At 37.2% G+C, this 20,326-nt stretch overlaps 1 protein-coding gene across 1 annotated transcript in view; it reads left to right on the plus strand.

The window, feature by feature from the left end:
* Window positions 1–20,326, plus strand: part of LOC124155169 (5-hydroxytryptamine receptor 1) — a 461,543-nt gene that overhangs the window by 100,867 nt on the left and 340,350 nt on the right. Inside the window, exon 4 of the mRNA XM_046528884.1 lies at window positions 3,864–3,992. Coding sequence (XP_046384840.1) covers window positions 3,864–3,992 — 129 coding nt within the window. The remainder of the gene's footprint in view (window positions 1–3,863; window positions 3,993–20,326) is intronic.

The raw sequence follows: 20,326 nt of genomic DNA on the forward strand, positions 1-20,326 counted from the left end.
CCACTTTAAAAGCGTGTGTGCGAAGTAATGAAATACTGAAAATATAGTCTTGTTTACGTGTTTTCTGATTTTGCAGTTTTTTCACAATGAGGCGTTGATTTTTAATTTTTCCGTGTTCAAAACTATTTTAATCCTTTACCGAATCTACATTATTTCATTGAAAGGATTATATCCTGTAATTTTGTTGCTCGAAAAAGTTTGAAGCATCGAGTTAGACTTTTAGAGAATCGATTTTACCAGAAGTCGTATCCATCTAATTAGTATCTAGAGTGAACGTTGAAGATATTAGTATTCTTGGAGGATCATGTAAGATTTACTTTTAATTTCTTTATATGCGTTTTTTGTTTGCCGGATGAGCCAAAAGAGGGTATCCTGTGGATTTAAAAGTTGACGTGAAAAATGAAAACGGAGATTATTTCCTTATCAATGGCAAAATTTTATTTTAAAGCAAGTCACGGATTGCAGTCATCTCAAAGGACGCTCCACGGTGTAATAAAATGTAGGCCGGGGTTTTTGAGGCATTTTATGAAGGTATTACAGTAGGGATACGTTAATTATAATTACTGAGAATGGGAGGAATTATGTTTAGAATGAAATTGTAAGGTTTTCATATGGAGATTGTGTAGCTGAACATGATGTGATGACCCCCTAAGAATTTATCAGATGTCATATGAATGTACTTTATTAATTTAATTTTATGTAAGCTCGATATTATCCCATTCCTACTGCAGCCTTGTTTTTTTGCAACTAATGCCCAATTTTTCAATATCATTTTACTTTCCAACTCTCACTTATTAAAGCAAAGAGTCCCGTGACGATGACCGTCGAGGATCTCCTCTCTTTTGTACATACATACGTTGTGATTCATTATTTCCGACTTAAGCCATTCTAATAGTCTCATACATAGAGTAGAGATCATTAAAGTGTACACCTTCTTCTCATGTGATAGGTCTCTCTAGTGATATTTTAGTATAGACTTTGGGAGAGCGTGATTATGATCGGAGTATATTGCGCTTCCAAAGAGTTTGCAGTTTCTACGAGTGCGCCATTTGAACGCTTATTACTTCAAACTAAATCTTGGACCATAGTTCCTGGATGAATGTACTCAAACTAACTGTCCAACGATTGTGAACTTTTGAGTGGAATTGACAGCGTTAGTGAATGTCTTACATTTTTTTTTCATGCATGGTAGCTGGTGTGATAACTTTTCAGTAATGTTACTGGTAAGATAACTTTCATTGTAGCATTTGCTCTCATTAAATATTTTTCATTTTGAAATTTTCACTGTGGCGCTTGACACCTAAGAAATTTTTTTTTCTCCCGACAATGCTTTGATGATTGAAATTTATGAACGCAGCGTTGAGATATTTTTATACTGCATGTGTAGGTTATATGCGTTTTCTAATTTTAAAGTTCACCTTAATTACTCTTATCTCTTTGTCATTTCAATTTCAATTGTGCTATATGGAGAGAGCGGTAGCTTGATGATTTGCGGCTTCCGAGACGATTTAAAACAAGAATCCTCGAAGTGTGACGTAGATCATCAAAAATACCTGGCCTAACTACTCTGAATGTTTGAAATTTACGTGCCTATGACAGAGTAACTGATTAAGTCGATAGTAGAATAAAACTACTGAACCATTCCGCGGTGTCAAGTTGCTTGGAAAATGCATCGTATGAACATATGTTAACGGTTTTCCTCTCTAATTCCTCAAATTTAATGACATTTTCGCAATCTCAGCCAGCTTTTGTTCTTTGTAAAGCTGTATTTTTTGCAGATGACTCCGATTTTTTCACACTTCTGAAGAATCTAATGATTAACATGCTTTTTATGACTCAATTAATTTTCGTACAAGCAAGAATTTTGCTTAGTTTATTTATAGTTGTTCATTACATAACATACTCTCTTCGCTTATTTGTCTTGCCCGCCATCTGAAATTTTTTTACTATGGACTAGGAAAATTATTTGATTATGTTTCTGAGTTTGAACATTGCTGCAAATATTTAAAAAAAGGCAAAATTTCGGAGCTAAGCTATCTAAGCATAATGTCTTTAGTATCCACCAAAAGAATGCGCTTTCCTAAGTAGTTTATGCGAAGGCTACCCTTAGCGTAGCCACGTAATGACGCGTAAATACACAGATTTCGCCGGACGATATCCATCACTGTCGGGGTAAAGGATGGCTCGTGATATTTATGTACCTTAAAAAGTCCATCCAGTACTTTTTTGGTGTGTGGAAATTGTGCCACCGTAGTATTATGCAAAATACGACTGACAGCCTTGCACGTGCGCCCGCATACTCACTAACCAAGAACGACATTGGCGTTGAGTCAGTATCGTCGTTGATCGAAATAAGAAGTATACTTTGCTCGTGAGCTGCCACCTTGAGATGACCTCCTGGGGTCGATATTTTAAATTGACGCTATGCTTTTTACTTCATATGCCCATTTGTGCCTCCCTAGTGGGGAAAAAAGTACCATAGGGGTTTCGGGGATCCTGAATCATGTGTCCATAGGTGTGCTGCACGCTGAAATCGCTAGCAAGCTTTTGCCATAAAATAAACTCTTTCAAGCTGTTTTATGAAATTGTCTTTCGAGTTAACATTAATGTCTTAAGTCTGCACCATTGAGGAATGTATGCTCAGGGGGTACTTGCATTTTACTCATTTTCTTTCCTGCAAAGGGAATATTCCCGGTAAAATTAAAGCCACAATTCGTAAAATTATCTAAAATGAGCGGCATGAGGAGGGCTTCAACTCAATTAAATAAATAATTTATCTCTTGACCTCCTTATGCCATGCATCAAACTGAAGAGTAATGGTCAAAGGAATGTCAATTTCATACTCCACTACTAATTACTTTTATTAAATCCTCCACTGCAAGCTACTGCAACTTCGCTAATACCTTCTTAGCTACGAAATCTGCTATTGTACTAATTTTAAGTGTCGGCATTATTGGTTGAAACAAAATAGCAATCACTAAATAAACTGCTGAAAATTTGGTAGAGAAATAAATTGATTATTAAATTGACAAAAACGTATAAGTAAGATATATGCTGAAATAAATATTTGGGAAAATTTCGAAGATTTCCATTTAGAATATATTTTCATTGTAAATTGAGTTTATGAATGCTATCTCAATGGTACATGATGAATTTTTCCTATTTCATGGCTACATACTCACATCTATCTCTCGTTTTTTAATTTATTTTTAGTAAACCTATTGAATAAAGTCACAAATGTAATGAGATCCTCGCATGTAATATTTTATATGCTAACTCAGCAAACAACGCAAGACGTTTATAAATTAAGAATGGCAACAACGTAATGTGGTCTAAAATAAGACGCCTGTCGTAGCATTTCATACCCTTAGTTTGTAGTTAAGGTTCCACGTATTTTCTCGATGAATCATACTCATTACCCATATTTTCACTATTTTTAAAATTGGAATTCATCTTTTACGAATTAAAGAGGATATCACTATTAATGGTAAAACATTGTGAATAATATCCACTGACTATTTACTGATTATGCATATTACGTGCATCAGTAATGCGCTCATAGTTTTCTGCGTTGGTACGAGTTTTAATATTTTTTGTGGCACTTAAAATGGTTCTTCTTTACGATGATAAGTTTTTATGCAAAATTTAGTGTTAGGTAAGGCTATGACATCACCGCATATGTTTGGATATTTTGCGCAAATTATCAGTAAAAGATTGTGTGGTCACCTGACTGCGATGAATGGGATAATATCGCCGTTGCTGCAAAACATGGGTAAAAAAAAGGAATTTTCCTTGGCCTTCGTTGCTTACAGGGCGTGCATAGTCCCTCGTGTGCGTCATTGATATTTTTCATCTTGTTACAGGCACTGCTTCGTGGTGCTCTGAGTCAGCAAAGTGCAGTGATCCTCATTTGCATGGCCATCGATCGCTATATGTGTATGCTGCATCCAGCCCGCTACCATCGCCACTCGAGCAAGAAGGTCAGTCTACCAGTCAGTATCAACCCATGATTATACATATCTCTTTTTTCTTTGGTGTTAGCAAGCCATCCTTCGGGATTCGCGAGAGATCAACTTTGTGTGTGTACGTCTGCCTGTTTGTTGCCTGGTTGTTAGCTTTGGTGTCTTTCTCTATTGTCATTTTTCTCGTCCTTTTTTGCTATTCCATTCCCTTTAAGGGGAAAATTGGTTCATGTCATGCCTTCATCGTGAGTTATTTGGCTTTGCTCCGGTTGCATAATAAATTATTCGAATGGAAGGCGATAGGTGTCTTTTCTCGTAGTGACCTGTAGCTCTATTGTAAATGACTCGGCTTTCGCTGTGAAAATTAAAGGTATTAGGTGAGCAGAGAATCATTTATCTCCTTAATGATGTCGTCCGCGCTGTGTGGGTAAAAGAGCTTATTACCAGTCGCTAATTGAATACACGTCGCGGTCAATTTTCGTGCTAAACTGTCGTGCGTGTAGTGCTTTGACCGTAATCGATTCAAGAAGGAAAAATGTTGTATCCATTGCAAATTTCGCGGTAAAGTATCAGCATATAGAACTTTTTTTATTTTCACTGAGCATAATAGAATTATTTACGGATCATCCAGGCTGACAAGTGATATTTAAAAAATTACGAAATCGGCGTGCACCTCGCTGTACATTATTAAAAAAAATATATCCTAAGGTTTGCTTTTATTGTGCATGCCTTCCCCTTATCTCATGGATAAGTAAAATTTTAGGTATAAAACAGTTAGTATTATTATTATCCTAAATATGATTGGGAAATTATTATTCTATTGTTGTATATGCATGCTCTTTTTAGCGCTTAGTTGTTCTGTGGACCTAGGATATCCTTTATGTTTATTTTTTCAGATATTAAGAGGTAAAAATTCGTACCAATTTTTTTCATGCTTTTTTTGTACTCCTGATGGAAAAAAGCGCAACGACTTCCATTATTCTCGTTCCTATTTGGAATCATGAATGAGAAATGTTCCCTTAAATGTCGTCCCCGGGTGACGGAAATCTGTCTCGCCTTGACGACGCACCATCTTCTAGCGCGTCATTTGAATTTATAAAATCGTCCTCCCGGCGTGCTGCGCGTGGCACAGTCATGCATACAGAGAGTTTCGCAGGTCGTGTCAAGGAAGGACTTAGTGTTATTCGGACAGTTCATTGCTGACGTCTCGCATGACGGACGTTTTAATCTTTTTCTCCCTCAGCTGGAGGTCCATATGACTTCCTCCCACTGTTATGACCTGCGTGCTTACGAGAAATAAAATATTGCCGTCTCCGAATTTTACGTCAGTGTGGCGTCATCATTTCTCCATCAAAATTCGTACTTTGAATTGAGATGAATCATATTATTTATTTTTAAAATTTTATTTTTTTATGAAAATGGCACACATACTGCAAGAATGCTAATGTTAAGTGAACTCATAATGATTACTTGAAACAAAGAAGCTGACTACAATTACTAATCAATTAAGTACAACAAAAACAAAAAATCTATTACGGTGGACACAACCTCAGTTTATTCACAAGTAATTTACAAGTCATTATGCATGACAGGAGATGTTGCTAAGTCGGTAATATTTTTTATGAGTGATGAATAGAGGTCAATGTCAATCGGAAGAGAGTCTATAAGTTATGAATTGCTAATAATATGTAAACTTACTAATGATCATGTAATTAATTACTCAGCGCTAGAAGGACGTGTCCTGGGGAGGTCTTACAATGCACAACCATGAATTAGAATTTCAGTATCACGTGAACAAAATATATAAAGCCGTTTTAATTAAATTTATGGTTTTCCGATGCGTGCGAATTTACAAGAAAATATCAGTATATGCAAGTCCCATACCATCCAATATCAAATTAGGAAATTAATGGCTATGTTCCTGATCATTGGTGAGTATTAATAGAGTCATTGCGGTCCTTTTTGTGACAATAGTTAGCCTTAATTCAGCTCATTGTTTTATTTCATGTATTGGAATTAATTTTCCTGGCTTTCACCTTGTTAGAATACTATAATTTACATTATTGATTACATATTTTTTTCTTGTTTACAACAAGTGTTTGCCGTTTAGATTTCAATACATTTGTAAATAAATAGACACCACAAGTTTCACTTTTTGCATGGAAATACAGCTATTTCCTCGCTCAATTTCACTGATAAAATTCGTCAACTCCTAATTGCTAATGAAATAAATGTATAATTTGCTATAAAAATTAATATTGGTTTCATAAATATGTGTGATAGACGAATTACAAAATTTCCGTTAATTTGAATGTACTCTCTTCAAGACACTGAATAATTTTTTTTAGCCAAGAATACCATTCCTATATTTCTCAGCGGCTCAAAAAATTGCGAGTAATTATGCTCTGAATCGTTTGAAATACTGCGCAAATTCATATTATCTATTGAAATCTAACTCCATAATACAGCTATAACCACAATAATTAAAAAAGTTCACTATTTTCCCTATCTCTTACTGAAATTTTGTCTCCTGCACAAGTTCTACTGACTTGTTGTGTGTGGCCAATGTAATATTTTATCACTTGCACTCGCGTAACGACATATTTATAGTTACCTTGGGAATTAATACCAAATAGAAATTGTCTTGTAACCCTTACCTATTTACATCTATTTCAACTACGTAAGAAAATTTCCAAGAGTGACTACATAGGAAATTATTCAGATTTCATGTGTAAAAATTGTGCTTTTAAGAAGGAAATTTCCAGTTCCTCCTTGTTCAGCATTTTATTCTATCGGGAAAGATCACATATTGTTTTTATATTGCTGAGGAAAATAAATTCTTTTGGGGTATTAGAAGAAATTAATTGCTTTGGCGTGTAATTTCAGTGGAAGTTGTGGTGTCTACAACAAATCGCTCGGGGTTTCTCTCAGACGTGTAACAATAAAACCGTGGTTCTCGCACGATATGCTGGAAGATAGAAGATTCTGACTATACTATTTTTATGAGGCCAGGAAATTGACGTTGTTGCTCTTTCGAAATCATTTTATTCCGTCTATTAAATGTATGTTATTTTCCGTCCAATTCCGATTTGTCGAGAACCGCTCTTGGCCAGCTTTTTACCTAACCGATTTCACCCTATCTAAACGTCTATTATGTGTTTTATAGCTGCGCGATAAAGGAAATGTGGGTTTTCCTCGACGAATATCCATTACCACCTCTTAACGTCTTGATATTCACGGTGTATTTTATCTCCCATCCGAATGCGTGGCTCGTGTATGTCCCAATTCCTGCCTTTTATGTGCATTGCCGGGAAGGTTGGAACGGTTATGCACAATCGGTTCTCTCCCTCAAATCAACTTTTACGACAACTTTTATCACGTCTTTGAATCCTCCAAAACTTCTCTGTTATACTTGTACAGTAGGAAAATCATGCAGCTGCGATTGCTGTGCCTGTTTTTCCTTATTACAGAGCGATATTACTTCAAATTCAAATTTTATTGCTTACGCGGACGATCGAAGTGTTATATCTCCTTTCGTGAAGACTGGTGGTGAAAGAGGGAGTTCTAGGGGTTGTAGGCCCATTTGAGCCTCTGTGCACTAGTGTCTACATTAACGGAAGACATTTTTCATTCAGAAAACGACTATATTTGTTCACACACGAGTCACTGCAAACGTTTATGGCTCCAGCTTTGACGCATAAGCCGTGTATAACACAACAGTACTGATTATAACCCTTAATATATGAAATGTAGCGACTGACCTTACAAAGAAAACGATGTGCATGGTGGATTTGAAGGTAATTGCACCAAGAGTATATTTGTCAACCAGTATATGGATTTGATTCCTCATATATTTGCCTGGAAAACCATTCATAACTCTAATATCAAAGTCAAAGTAAAATAAACTTTATGGTTTGTGAAGTCGAAATTTTCTATTCTGCCATTGTTGAATTGAGTATGGCCTATTTTTAATATTAACAATGAAAACACTTTGTTACTTCCACAAAATACACAGTTTCCATTTATTACCGGTTTCGGCTATTACACCATTTTCAAATACAAAAAATATATGGTAGGGGCAGGTATATATATATAGTTGTTGTTGATTTGGGGGTGGGGGGAAAAAGTTTTGGAATCAAGCTGGGATTGGTAATTTGTGGAAAGGAATAGGGGGGGGGACACAGTTTGTATTCCCCCCCCCCCTATTCCTTTCTTGGTTTTGATTCATTGATTTAGAAAGAAGCAATTATACCCGGAAAGCCATAGATCCGTGGTTCGATTCCCGGTCCCGGGGAATTTTTTCTCATCGTAACTCATATATTTATATCATCGCCATTCACGGATTTGAAATATTACACATGCCGCTATGCGCGGCTTTAGCGCATATTTGACGCTCTCAACCGGTTGTGGCTTCTTTGAAGTCCTCCCTCCCTCGCGTTGCCATCTTTAATGGAGCGCGGGGGCCCAACATCTAGAACCATGAGCCTCCATACAATTGCCATGGGAGATCAGGAACCTGGATAGCGTAGTATTCTGTGCAGTGGCCATAAAGCCAAAGGCCCGTTGTTCGATTTCCGGCTCAGAGGAATTTTTTCTCTCAGCAATCCATATACATTTCACCGCCGTTCACGCAGCAGGCTTTGAAATATTATAGTCACAAAATATAGTTGATTCCGGTTATTAGAGTACCGGGTGTTAGGGTCATAGGATATAAAGAGCAACTTTTTACTTGGGAAATATCTCCAAGAACAGAACCGATTAAGGAGTAGAGTTTTCTCCGCCATTTTAAAAAGCCACTTGAATGTGCCAATCATTGCTGGTATTTGCAATTCTTACGTGAAGATATGGAATTTTTTGAACGCTAAAAAACAGATTTCGTTTATTTTCTCTTTGCGTTGAACTTGTCCTCAGAAAGTACCGTCTTTGATCATATCTCTTATATATGCTTAAGTTATGAGCCTACATTTTCATATATGGAGGTTGAAAGAAATGTGTATCATTTTCAATCTACTTAATGAATTTTAGTAAAAAGTTGATAAAGTCATTATTATATTATATTAATTGAAAAATAATAGATATTTTAAATCATAAATATTCTTATCTGTTGTAAATTTAGCAACAAGTTATCCCTAATTACGTAATGGTTCCCATAAACTCTGTGTTCAAGGCTCTTAACAGGGACTAAAAGCACAAGTTTCGATTAACCGTAATATTTATGGCGTATATTGACAACTCAACCGTCAACCTACATCTACGCCCGCGCATTTCGTGTTGCTTCATTTCAGCACTGCGACATTCCCATTTATGGTGCTTGAAGATTCGCTGTCTAATCCTGCGCCCGTCTGAATGTGAATTCGAAACTTAATTGTCTCTTTATATAGTCTAACTCAAAATGAAAAAGTACATATTGCTAACATCAATAAACGTAGTGAATACAGTTTAAAATACTACTATACTGCAAAGAAAATGCTTGCTTCATTCATATTTGTACAATAAATTGTTGTAAATTGGGCAAGCTTTAATAGATTATCTGTTTGTTATAGGACGCAACATTTTTTTGCTACAAAACCTCAGAGAGAAAAGTCGTTTACCTCTTGCTAAACTTGTACTAAGATCTCCCGGGTTAAGGAAAAGGCTTTAGGAATTTAAAATATACAGTAGCAATTGGACTACCGCTACCTGCACGAAAATGTTGACGTATGGAATTGCCACACTCTCTTCATCCTCTCTTTAAAGTCATCGAAAATCCATTGAGCAAGAGTATTTCAATTTTTCAAAGTTCTCAGCGTAAATTCCAAGGATTCCACGGGTTGTTCGTGACGAAATAAGGCGATGGATTTTCTCTTGGTGGAATTTTTGCGCCTTGATTACACTTTCAGGTATCTCCGAAAAGGTATTCCTCGGTTAGCTAATCCGGTCGTATGTTTCCCGTTTGTTTCCTTAATTGGTTCGCAGGCATGTTGGGATTCGGCCATTTCGAGCAAAATAAGGGCATGGGGACGGTACCTACTTGAGGGGTTAAGGCAAAGTCAAGGTAGTGTGGGATAGCGTTCCCTGGATGATCACAGAGAGCCTTATTGGCTGTAGCCGCAGGAATCTGGTTGTCCGTGATTTTCCCTCACCGGTCGCCGTTGTCCGTCCGCGCTCCGCAATACAAATCAGGTCATCGTCGAAGGAAGTCGCATGCCAGCGTATTTATTTTCGGCTCATAACGACGACATTTGGTTTGAATCGTTCCCTTTCTAGCACACTTTTATATCCTTATTTTATTTTATACTTCTCAAGAGATTTGGGCTAATTCAATCCTACTTAAGTATTTCACGTTGATATTGACGTACTGCTACTCTGATAAAAATTCGAATATGAGTACAGAAGACTGTCACTATGCATTTTATATTAGATTTTAATATTTTTGGTGGTAGAAGAAGTTTATCGAGGACGAAGGGCTATATTTCTAATGAGTAATTATCATTCATCGATTACTGAATGGATCATGACGGGTACAAATTATCATTATTATTCTTAATATGCAAATACTTCATTTAAGCAAATTTATATTTTAAAATATTTTATTAACTACCTCACGTTGAAATATTTTACAACCAGAGATAATGTTAGCCGTAAAGGTGTTTGCCTGCTATATTTTCATACGCAAGATTATTTGAATAATACGCTGGCGATGTAAGGATGGAGACAATTTGGCGTTTTTAGTGGAGCATAGTTCTACCGTCTATTCTTTTGTAAAGGCTATCTACATTTTCACTTTTTTGCAGGTATGAGATCACCCTGTTTTAAGCCACCGGCCATTAAAAATGCTACGATTACTTTGCTTACCGAGCCTCTCTTCCTTGAAAACTATAGAGGTTTTAAAAAGAGATATTACAGCTATGGTAACATATTTTCGTCTTCATTTTCACATGTAATACCTCATTTCTGGGTGCCTAACAATAAGATTCAACTTTCATCTCCATTAACTTTCGTCTAATTATGACTACCCTTTCCCTCTTGTCAGCGCACGTGAGTATTGGCTCACGCATGCCATCTCTTACTCTTATGGCCGTTTTACACGGGGCACGTACTACCACAATCTGACGTGTTTACGAAGGTGCAGTCAAATTTGCGTTTTGTAAAGCGGAGAATTTCTGGAACTCAGGCAAAATAGTCCCAGTTCTGTTCGAGTATTCGTGCAATTAAACGCCGTAAAGAGAAATTGATGCAGTTATAATATGCGCATTTCCGTACTTCATGTGAAACGGCCTTTAGGCTTTATCTATTACTCTACATTTGTTTCCTAACAATTTCATTTTGTTATCTAGGAGGCTTCCTTTTAATTTTTTGGCAGGTTAAAACTTATTTTACAGGAAAGAATTTCATTTTTTTTAAAAGAAAAATCCAACGAAAAATCAAAGCATTACCAAGACTTATTTTGAGCTATCCCTGATTACCGAAGCATTACCATTTGTATCATAATATTATTAATGCTTCAAAATTAACGCGTGGGAGTGTTGAGAAATGTTTCTTTCAATTTTAATGTAAATAAAGTGTAAGGCTAAACTAATGATCCAGGGAGGCACTCTCGCATGCTCGCATGTGTGTTTCAAATCTCGAACCTCTCTCTAACGTCATTCCTGGTCCAGTACAACTCCTTTGACTACTCCTTATTACCATATCCTGTCTTTCCGTTAATATGCTTATATGAACTGGGTTTCGGTGTTTTTACTGTATTTAAAAACAAAATAGAACATTTAATCTTGTAATTTACAATAAGGTTAGGTTTATCATATGAAACCCTGAAGATAACATTTAATAAAAAAATTTGGGAGAGAATTGAACTGAAAACTAAAGAGAGACGCATGGCGAAGTAAGTGTTTCTAAAAATTTAAAACTGATGAAAATGCAGCACTGAAAATAGTTTTTATTGTTTTATTGAGTAAATTTTTTCTTTCGTAAAGGCCGCTATTCGACCACGACGAATGAGTTCATTCGCATGAACATTCCGCATGATCATGCGCATGATCACGCGCATGATCACTCACCATGATCATGCTAATGATCATTCACCGTGTATGACGGAACTATTCGCGATTGAACCTTCATGCGCATGACCATTCAGTGAAAATCAGAACATGTTCTATTTTGCTCGCATGATCCTGTGAATGATCACGTGATCATTCAGCATGATCATGCGCATGATCATTCACCGTGTATGACGGAACGATTCGCGAATGAACCTTCATGCGCATGATCATTCGGTGAAAATTAGAACATGTTCTATTTTGCTCGCATGATCCTGTGAATGATCGCGTAATCATTCAGCATGATCATTCGCATGATCAATCACCGTGTATAGCGGCCTTAAAGGCCTCTACTGTACATGACGGAATCAAATTTGTCGCAGGTAATTGTAGGGTTGCACGGGTGCGCTCAAATTTGAGACCAATTTGTCATTCGTGCATATTTTGGCAGTGGACATATGTTCTGAAAGTGATTGAGAGCTGGGACGGTCAACCCTTTCCCATTGACCTCTTATCATCCCCCATCGTTGTTATTCGTCTACCCTCCTTCACCTTCACCCTTCCTGTCCCCCTCCCCCAATAAAAGGAACTCCACAATCACCTCTTATATCTTTCATTCGGCCATTTTTGTCTCTCGCCCTCCGCCACTAGATGTCCCCCTTTTCGAATGAAATTGGTTCGCTCGGAGAAATCCCCCCTCTACTACCCCGCCCGAAGAAAGACGAGGAAATAGGTTGAGTAGGCAGGAGCAGGTGGAGGGCGTGGGGGTGGTGGAAGAGATGGGGGCAGGAAGCAGAGGAGGAGAGCCAATCTCAGGTGGAGAGAGGGGCGAGGGACGGGAGATTAAATGGGCTGGATTCCGGAAGGGGGAGGGTGGTCTGAGAAGTAAGTGGGGAAGGGTTAGAATGTTAAGGCAAGGGTATCTCTAATGTGATGGGATGGGCCGTAAAGAGAATACCCTTAGTAACGAAGGATGTTCGTACAATTTTGATGATTATTTCATTTGATGTATTTATGATTTTTTTTAATGTATTTTTAATGATGACGAATATTTCTCGGGTTCTCAGCCAGGTTGATGATTTTATGTGAGCCGACGCTTCGGGAGACGACTTGTCTCCCATACTCAAGGCTGTGTTGCTTTATGGAAGCATTACGTCGAAAAGCATTAACCTGACTGAGAACCCGAGAAATATTCGTCAGAAGTATTCACGAGGAAGATTTAAAATCGTTTATTTTTAATGATAAAAAATTGAAGATACTTAGTTAACTAGTTTTCTACTACTATCGGTAATCGTCGCATTGGTAGAGTGCATTTCCACAGGGCGATTTTCGTCTTTTTGGTTTATTTTAAGTAAGAAGAATAATATAAACATTTCCGTGCATGAAGAATTTAGAAATATTTTTTACATATAGCATACTTAACTGCGATATTCATTTTAAGCTTTTCTGGATATGAGACAATTACTTATACCACTTATTTTTTATCAGAGCGCTACCCGGGTTTCAATGAATTATCATCATCTTCAGGCGCAAATTATAATTTGTTCATCTTATTATTGTCACCTAGTTACTTGAGGAATTAAAAAAATTAAATTTTAAAATTCTTCAAGTAACGAGGTAACTATAATAAGATAAACAAATCATAATTTGCGCCTGAAGATGATTATAATTCATTGAAACCCGGGTCGCGCTCTGATAAAAAATAAGTGGTATAAGTAATTTTCTGATATCCAGGAAAACTTATAATGGAATACCACAAAGTAACTCCAGAGTTAGTGAATTTTGATGTTCATTTTATTTTCTACTCCTCGGAAATTGAATCAAAGTACCTTTCGGCCATTTAAAATATCTATGAAGGAGTACAAGTTAATTTTAAAAAGCTATTTGTAATGCGAATATGTCGTTCTCTCTAAAAATACAATAAAGTGCACCAATCAAAAACTATGCCCGTGACAAGATAATTGAGACGACCGTTTCACCGTTCTAATCGTTTTTCGCGTGTTCTTCTTCAAACTTTCGATCGTAGAAGGGATCTCACAAATATTTACGTTTAAATAATGTTTAATGATTTATTGTTGTAGTCAAATGAAAAATGAGTAAAGCGATAAATGACACGATTCAATAGAGCTTTGGTAGAAATGTATACAAAAGCTTAAAGTTCAGCGTTTTACCTTTTTTTGCGCCGATGTAGATAACATTTTCACGTGCACGAAAAACCATGCCCTGAGATGGGTCAACCTACCCAAGCGGGACTCGAACCCACTACCTCTTGTTTCGTAGAGAATTGGCAATATTAGTGTTTCTGCACCTAATTTTCGGAAATCATTATGCGAAAATTCACAGTCTCATGCATGATGTGCGAATTTATTAATTTGTAATAGAAGCATTAATAAAATTAAGTTAAAATTAAATATTAGTATGTTTTTACGACACAGATTTCTCTCTAGTCTTCTGTTCCTCCATTGTGTGTGTAATGTTCTCAGTCTTTGGCTATTCTGTTGTTTTAGCAAAATTGCGATATAGTCATGTAGCAAATAAGTAGAGCAAGTACGGTAATTGTTCTTTAAGGGCTAAATCTAATCTATTGATAAATCTCTACATAAATCGGACTTAACTCATGTGAAAAGTATTTGTTTTGATTCATACAGTCGCAGACCTGCTTCCTGAAAGGGGTGGTATGAATAGGGATGTAGGAGTGGGGGGTGGATGGGTGATATGGGTGTAATACTGAAATTTATTTTTCGAGGACCTTCCGTATGTCCATCAGTCCTCCTTCCGTCCACATGTGTCCAGACGCGGAAGTTGAGGTGAGTTCTGGGGCGAACCTCTCCAATGATTGGCCTGGCGTCTGTGGAGGAAGTAAAGCGAAGCGATGGAAGGTCAAGATATTTATTTTGGAAGGAAAGTGCGGCAACCCGATGGGTTCGGAACGTAGTGGGCTTCATCAATGTACACTCATCATTTCCTGTTGTTTCTTGAAATGTTGGCCGGCCTTAGTGGCGGTGGGTTGCTGGTTCGAATCCCGCCTGGTTAGGTGGTCCCTATGTAGCGCATGATTGATTGTGTCGTGCTTTGTTAATCTTCCGTTTGAAAGACGTCTATTTGCTGTTTACGGGGAAGTTGGAATTAAATAAAAAATAAAAAAGTAAATAAAGTTTATTGTTGGAGAATTCGAAGAAAGAACAGGATGTGAAATGATCTAAGATACCCCTACTCTTTCCTTACCCAATCAAAGTGTACCTAATTTCAAGCCCGGAAAACGTTTCTTTAATAAATTAGCTGCTTCCGCATTGTTATGGATCACGGTTTCATAAAAGGGTAGCGTTGTCAAGGTTTCGATAAATCGATGACGTTATTTCGTGACGATATTTGTCCATAACAATAAAACTTCATGTGGATACAGCCAAGTTGCAAATCTACAGCCGTTCCTACTCTGAAGGATTACCACAAATGTCACAATCGATTCTATGACTTGCGTAATGATTATGATCAACCAAACTTATGTGCCGGAAATTCCTTCTAGTTTCCATTTCATAATATTGGCCGTTGCCCATGTTCAAAGGTCATCCATTACATTTCTCAGTATAAATTTCGCTGTATTAATCTGCATCTGCCATTGCTATCAGTCCTGTTAACGGTAGAAAGGAAGCCGCCGAAACGAAGCAAAATTTACGACCCAGACGCTATACCCCATCATATGAAAATTCCCGGTACGTACTTCTAAAGAAATTTAAGTTTTTTTTTATGATAACAGGTTCACGTATTATTTCATTTTTAATGAGAATGGCTATCTAAGAAAGATATTTTACTAATATTGGACGGAAACTAGGCCTTTTAATTTCGATATCGAGCAATTGAAAACAGAATTTTCAATACCAGCAAGATCGCCCTCCTCCCGCAGAAGTTACTCACAAATCAGTGTTAAAATTAACGTATGAAATAACACACCAAGGTATGATCTATTGCCTCGCCCGGGACCCGGATCCCCAAGAATTTGCTCCTACTAAAGTGATGAGGGAAACGATAGTTGTATAGGCAGAATTTGGTATCCCTACAATGCTTTTCAATGGCCGTTATAATAAGATGCCTTCTGCTTTTTGTTAGGTAGGGTGGCTTTTTATTTACGGCCATGCATGCATCCATGGATCCGAATAGGTTGAATTACCGATAGACTTTCCGCCAATACAATCATATTTCTTCTGAAAGCATTTTCGTGGCAGTTGGCTCTGCCGACACTCTTCTTCCCAAATGGTGCCACCGAGTGATACATTATCTGATACCTCTAATTCAAACATCTCTCAAGTCATTTATACTGTGGAGGCGGTATTTTGGTAGAAAAGTGTCTCGAGAGCTAAACCTAATTGTTTTCTTTGATGTCACCGGTCCAGAACACGCGCTTTCAGATGTGGGATTAAAATAATACTTATTTACTTAATAAACGTAGTTACTTGTAACCACTAGCGTGGGTAGAATTTAAAATTTGCGGGGTTTACCGGAGATTTTGTGTCCCTTCCGGGGTATGTGGAAAACAACCCTGGCAAAGGGGGGTCCAGGGATTTTGGAATTTTTGATGTCAAAGCGTGATTTTTAGGATTCAAAAATAGTAATTTTGTGCGATAATGTATTAAGATAAAGTATAAAATATACATAAAATAAAATTATAAAAGCTTGAGGGGGGGTTGTAACCAGGAAAATCCTCCCGCGGCTACGGCAATGCTTGTAGCCTACCATTTGGTGGTAAAACGAAAATAAATATAATGCCTACCTAAATAAGAACAAAAAAAGGTAAAACCACGCGTATATGGATATGAAATCCGGGACATCACACTATTAAGAAATGAAAATAGAACCGAATCACCCAATATTAGCGATTTCCAATCAAGTACTTTCCTCCATGGTAAAGAATTTTCTGAACTAATTATTCCTTTACTCCATGAAAATGTAATCGAAGACTCAGCATTAACTCTTCCAGAGAATTGTTAATTTAAACTCTAAAATTCATTAAAATCCTTCATACGCGTCCCAAAATTCTCTTTGATGAGAACGATAGAGTAGGTATTTATCTGAGCGAGGTATTCCAATATAATTAGTTTCAGTGGGTGCAATTCAAAGGAGAACTAAAGTCGCTCGTTACCAAGCAACAAAAATACACAAACAAATACCAAAGAGCAAACTCTGCGTTGTGTGCGTAAGATGATGTCACATATCTGGATATTTAAAGCTTGTAAGTTCAGTTCAATTGCAATTCCGTGCATTTTAATAATCATCTATTAATAAAAAAGATGGATATTTGTCTGTTCGCTATGCGTTTCCATTCAGCGGCACGGATTGCGACCACGGTAGGTACGTGGGTACATTTCATGCTTTCAAATCCCGTTGTGCTACTTCCTGTTGCGCCCGATGCGTCATTTCCTTCGTTTTCTCATTATCGTTTGTAACGTACGTCATAAAACTTCTGCGGTTTGACATCAGGCCGGGTAGACACACCTTTTGACACGATCAAAGTGAAAACATAACTCAAAGGATGCTTAACTTATTAATCCTCTCCATGCGATACATTTTGCTAGCACTTGCGTTCACTCGATGTTTTTGGTCTAAACACCTTTGAATACACATGAAGATCAATGTTATGGAGCGGGGTATAAGCTGATACCATATGTGCGGAACACGGAATTTTTTCCATTGTTTCCTGTTGAGCGTCTTCAGCTCACCGACTTATTTCCATTTTGAGTAAATTTGAGTTTGGGGAAAAATCCTAACTCCGAGGAAGTTGAAAGGTGTCACCGAAAATTTAGTTATGTGAGTCATTTCATCTTTGATTATTTCGTTTACTGTGTGTGTCCAACCTGGGATACTATCGTTTTATACACCTCATCGAGGAATATCTTCACACGTCACCATACCTGCTTTTTTCCTTTACCTAAAATTTAACATTTTTTCCTTTTATTAAGAATCCTGCTACGTGATCATGAAATCCAATTTCCAACTTTCCCACTTCTCTGGGTACTAAGCTTCCGCTGGTGGCCTCCTAATAATTAACTATCGGGATCTCCTACGGACATAAGATTCGATATTTAGCATTTTTAGCTGGTATAGGTTTTTCAACTCAGTTTTCCATAAGTGAGAGGATACTCATTTTCCGCTCATAGATTGCCTAATTGTAGCTCCCTCGTTTCCCGCGGCCATTTAACTCGCTGCCACCGAATCCCAGCCTCACTGCTTCTTTCGTTTTCGGAGGGAATGTTGAAGGCCCGATAGGCCCTCAAGCGGACCGCATTCCGTGGGGAATTCGGAAAGGGACATTCTTCGACCTTCCCTTTCGGCTCGCTTCCGAGGGGTCTTAGTCGTGTTATAAATTGGTCCTGCGGTTTTCTGTAAAAGCGAGTGGAAAACTAGAATTCCCGCTCGGAATGAGTGTGTGTGGATTTCGTTCGATCAGGTGTCACGCGGAGGCCTGAACGGTTGGCAAGGAGTGCGCGGATGAGGTTGGATCTATCTTGTACGTTCTCCGCATATTGCCCAGAAAGGTAAAGTGGCAGCGGCGCAGAGGTGTATTTTTAGGCTGGGTGGAGTGGAGACGAATGTGCGTTTCTAATGGAGATTTGACATGTGCTGGAAATATATCGCCTTGAATAAAAAAAATTGCTCGAGCGATTTTCCGGCCTCTAATTTAACTATAGCCATAAATTTAAGAATGCGTCAGGCTGAATGGGAAGCTTGGAGTGGATTAGTTGGGCTACTGATCTTAATAGATGTATAAATAGTCTTCATTGGATCTAGGAAATTCGTAGGAATCCATGTAATTGTATCAGGCACCCTGTAGAGTTACTGCACAAAAGGCGTATGCAGAGATTGTAAAGTTACCAAATAAGAAAATCGTTAGAAAATCATAATGAATCTGATAAATAGGAAAATGAAGATAACATATTATTATGCCGGTTCAAATATCAAATTTTATCAAAATCAAACGATATTTTTAAAATGGATACTACTTTTAGTATCACAATAGTAATTTTCAACGTCATAAAATAAAAAAATCATACAATTATCATGAAAAAGTCTAGGTAAACTTGGTAGGGGTCTTAAGGCCCTGGGTTCAAATTTATAGTGCTGTATTTGGACAGCCTGTAAAAAAATCCCCGAACTGCGGGATGGTAGGGAGGCGAACAGGCTACTCTTCTCTGAATGTATGAAGTCGCTCTCGCCTGTGGCTTGGCATGGGGTGAGCTCAACCCACACCTATTCAAATCAACCTTAAGTTAGTGCACTAGGTTAAATAAAAGCGTAGATATTTGTATACCCCGCGATCCGTAAAGTAACCCGCGATCTTCATGTACATACTTAGTTAAGAGTAAGTCCTGAGGTTTGATCAAATTATTCTTAAGGCTGCTTGATTTAACGATTACATTGAATTTATTCTGGCTTTATTATCTAATTGTTTTCGGAGACTGCTGGAACATAGTTTGAAATCCTCAATTTTCTTTGGCTGTTACATTGGAATCAATATTAAATGGCTCGGTTTGACGTTGAAAAAGTGCTATGTTATTTATGATTTAGTGGAAAATGAAGTAGATTTTCTGCCAAATACTATAAGCTATTTCAGAAAACTTAAAATTTAGGGTTTCAAGGAGTTATTAACTCAAAATATTTGCTTTAAAATTAGAGGAGTTATCTTTTATCTCCAGGCTGCTTCGAAAATATTGATGCATTGTTGCATTAATTTTTTTTAAATATAATTTTTCATAATTTTTCATCTACTTATTTACGTTTTTCCCAGTGCAAAACGCTTCAAATAACTCAAGGTGACATGTGTACACCACTCTAATTCCAAATTTACTGTCTAACTATGAGACAATGTCTCATTGTCTCATAGTTAGACAAACATTGTCACAAGTAGACATGGGCAAAGGACTGTGGAAAAGAACATTATTTTCATTGATGAAGATAATTGATAGGTGTATTAAAATTTAGAAGGTAAGGGATTATTAACACGATTGATTTGCTACCTTGGAATCACCGTATCGAAGTCAGTCGTAGCTCGTTTTCAGAGTGAGCAGTAAAATAAAATTCTACTTCGGATTCCTATAAGCTCTCGATACATATAGTAATATTTATGTATTACAGGGAGTTATTATTTATTACAAAGCCGTAGCCGTCCCTGGAAGATGTGTGTGATTGTTTAATTATTTAATTTGGGCAATTTTGAATAATTTTTCCGCGCATAGAAAAATAACTTTTTGACTTGTAGAAATATATTATTAAATATAGAAAATTTATTTAACGGATACTTACTTGTATTAGGAACCAAGTACACACCAGAATCTCAATCTGTAGTTTTCATTGGAAAGC

This window comes from Ischnura elegans, chromosome 3, assembly GCF_921293095.1.
Source record: "Ischnura elegans chromosome 3, ioIscEleg1.1, whole genome shotgun sequence".
Classification (NCBI taxonomy): domain Eukaryota; kingdom Metazoa; phylum Arthropoda; class Insecta; order Odonata; family Coenagrionidae; genus Ischnura; species Ischnura elegans.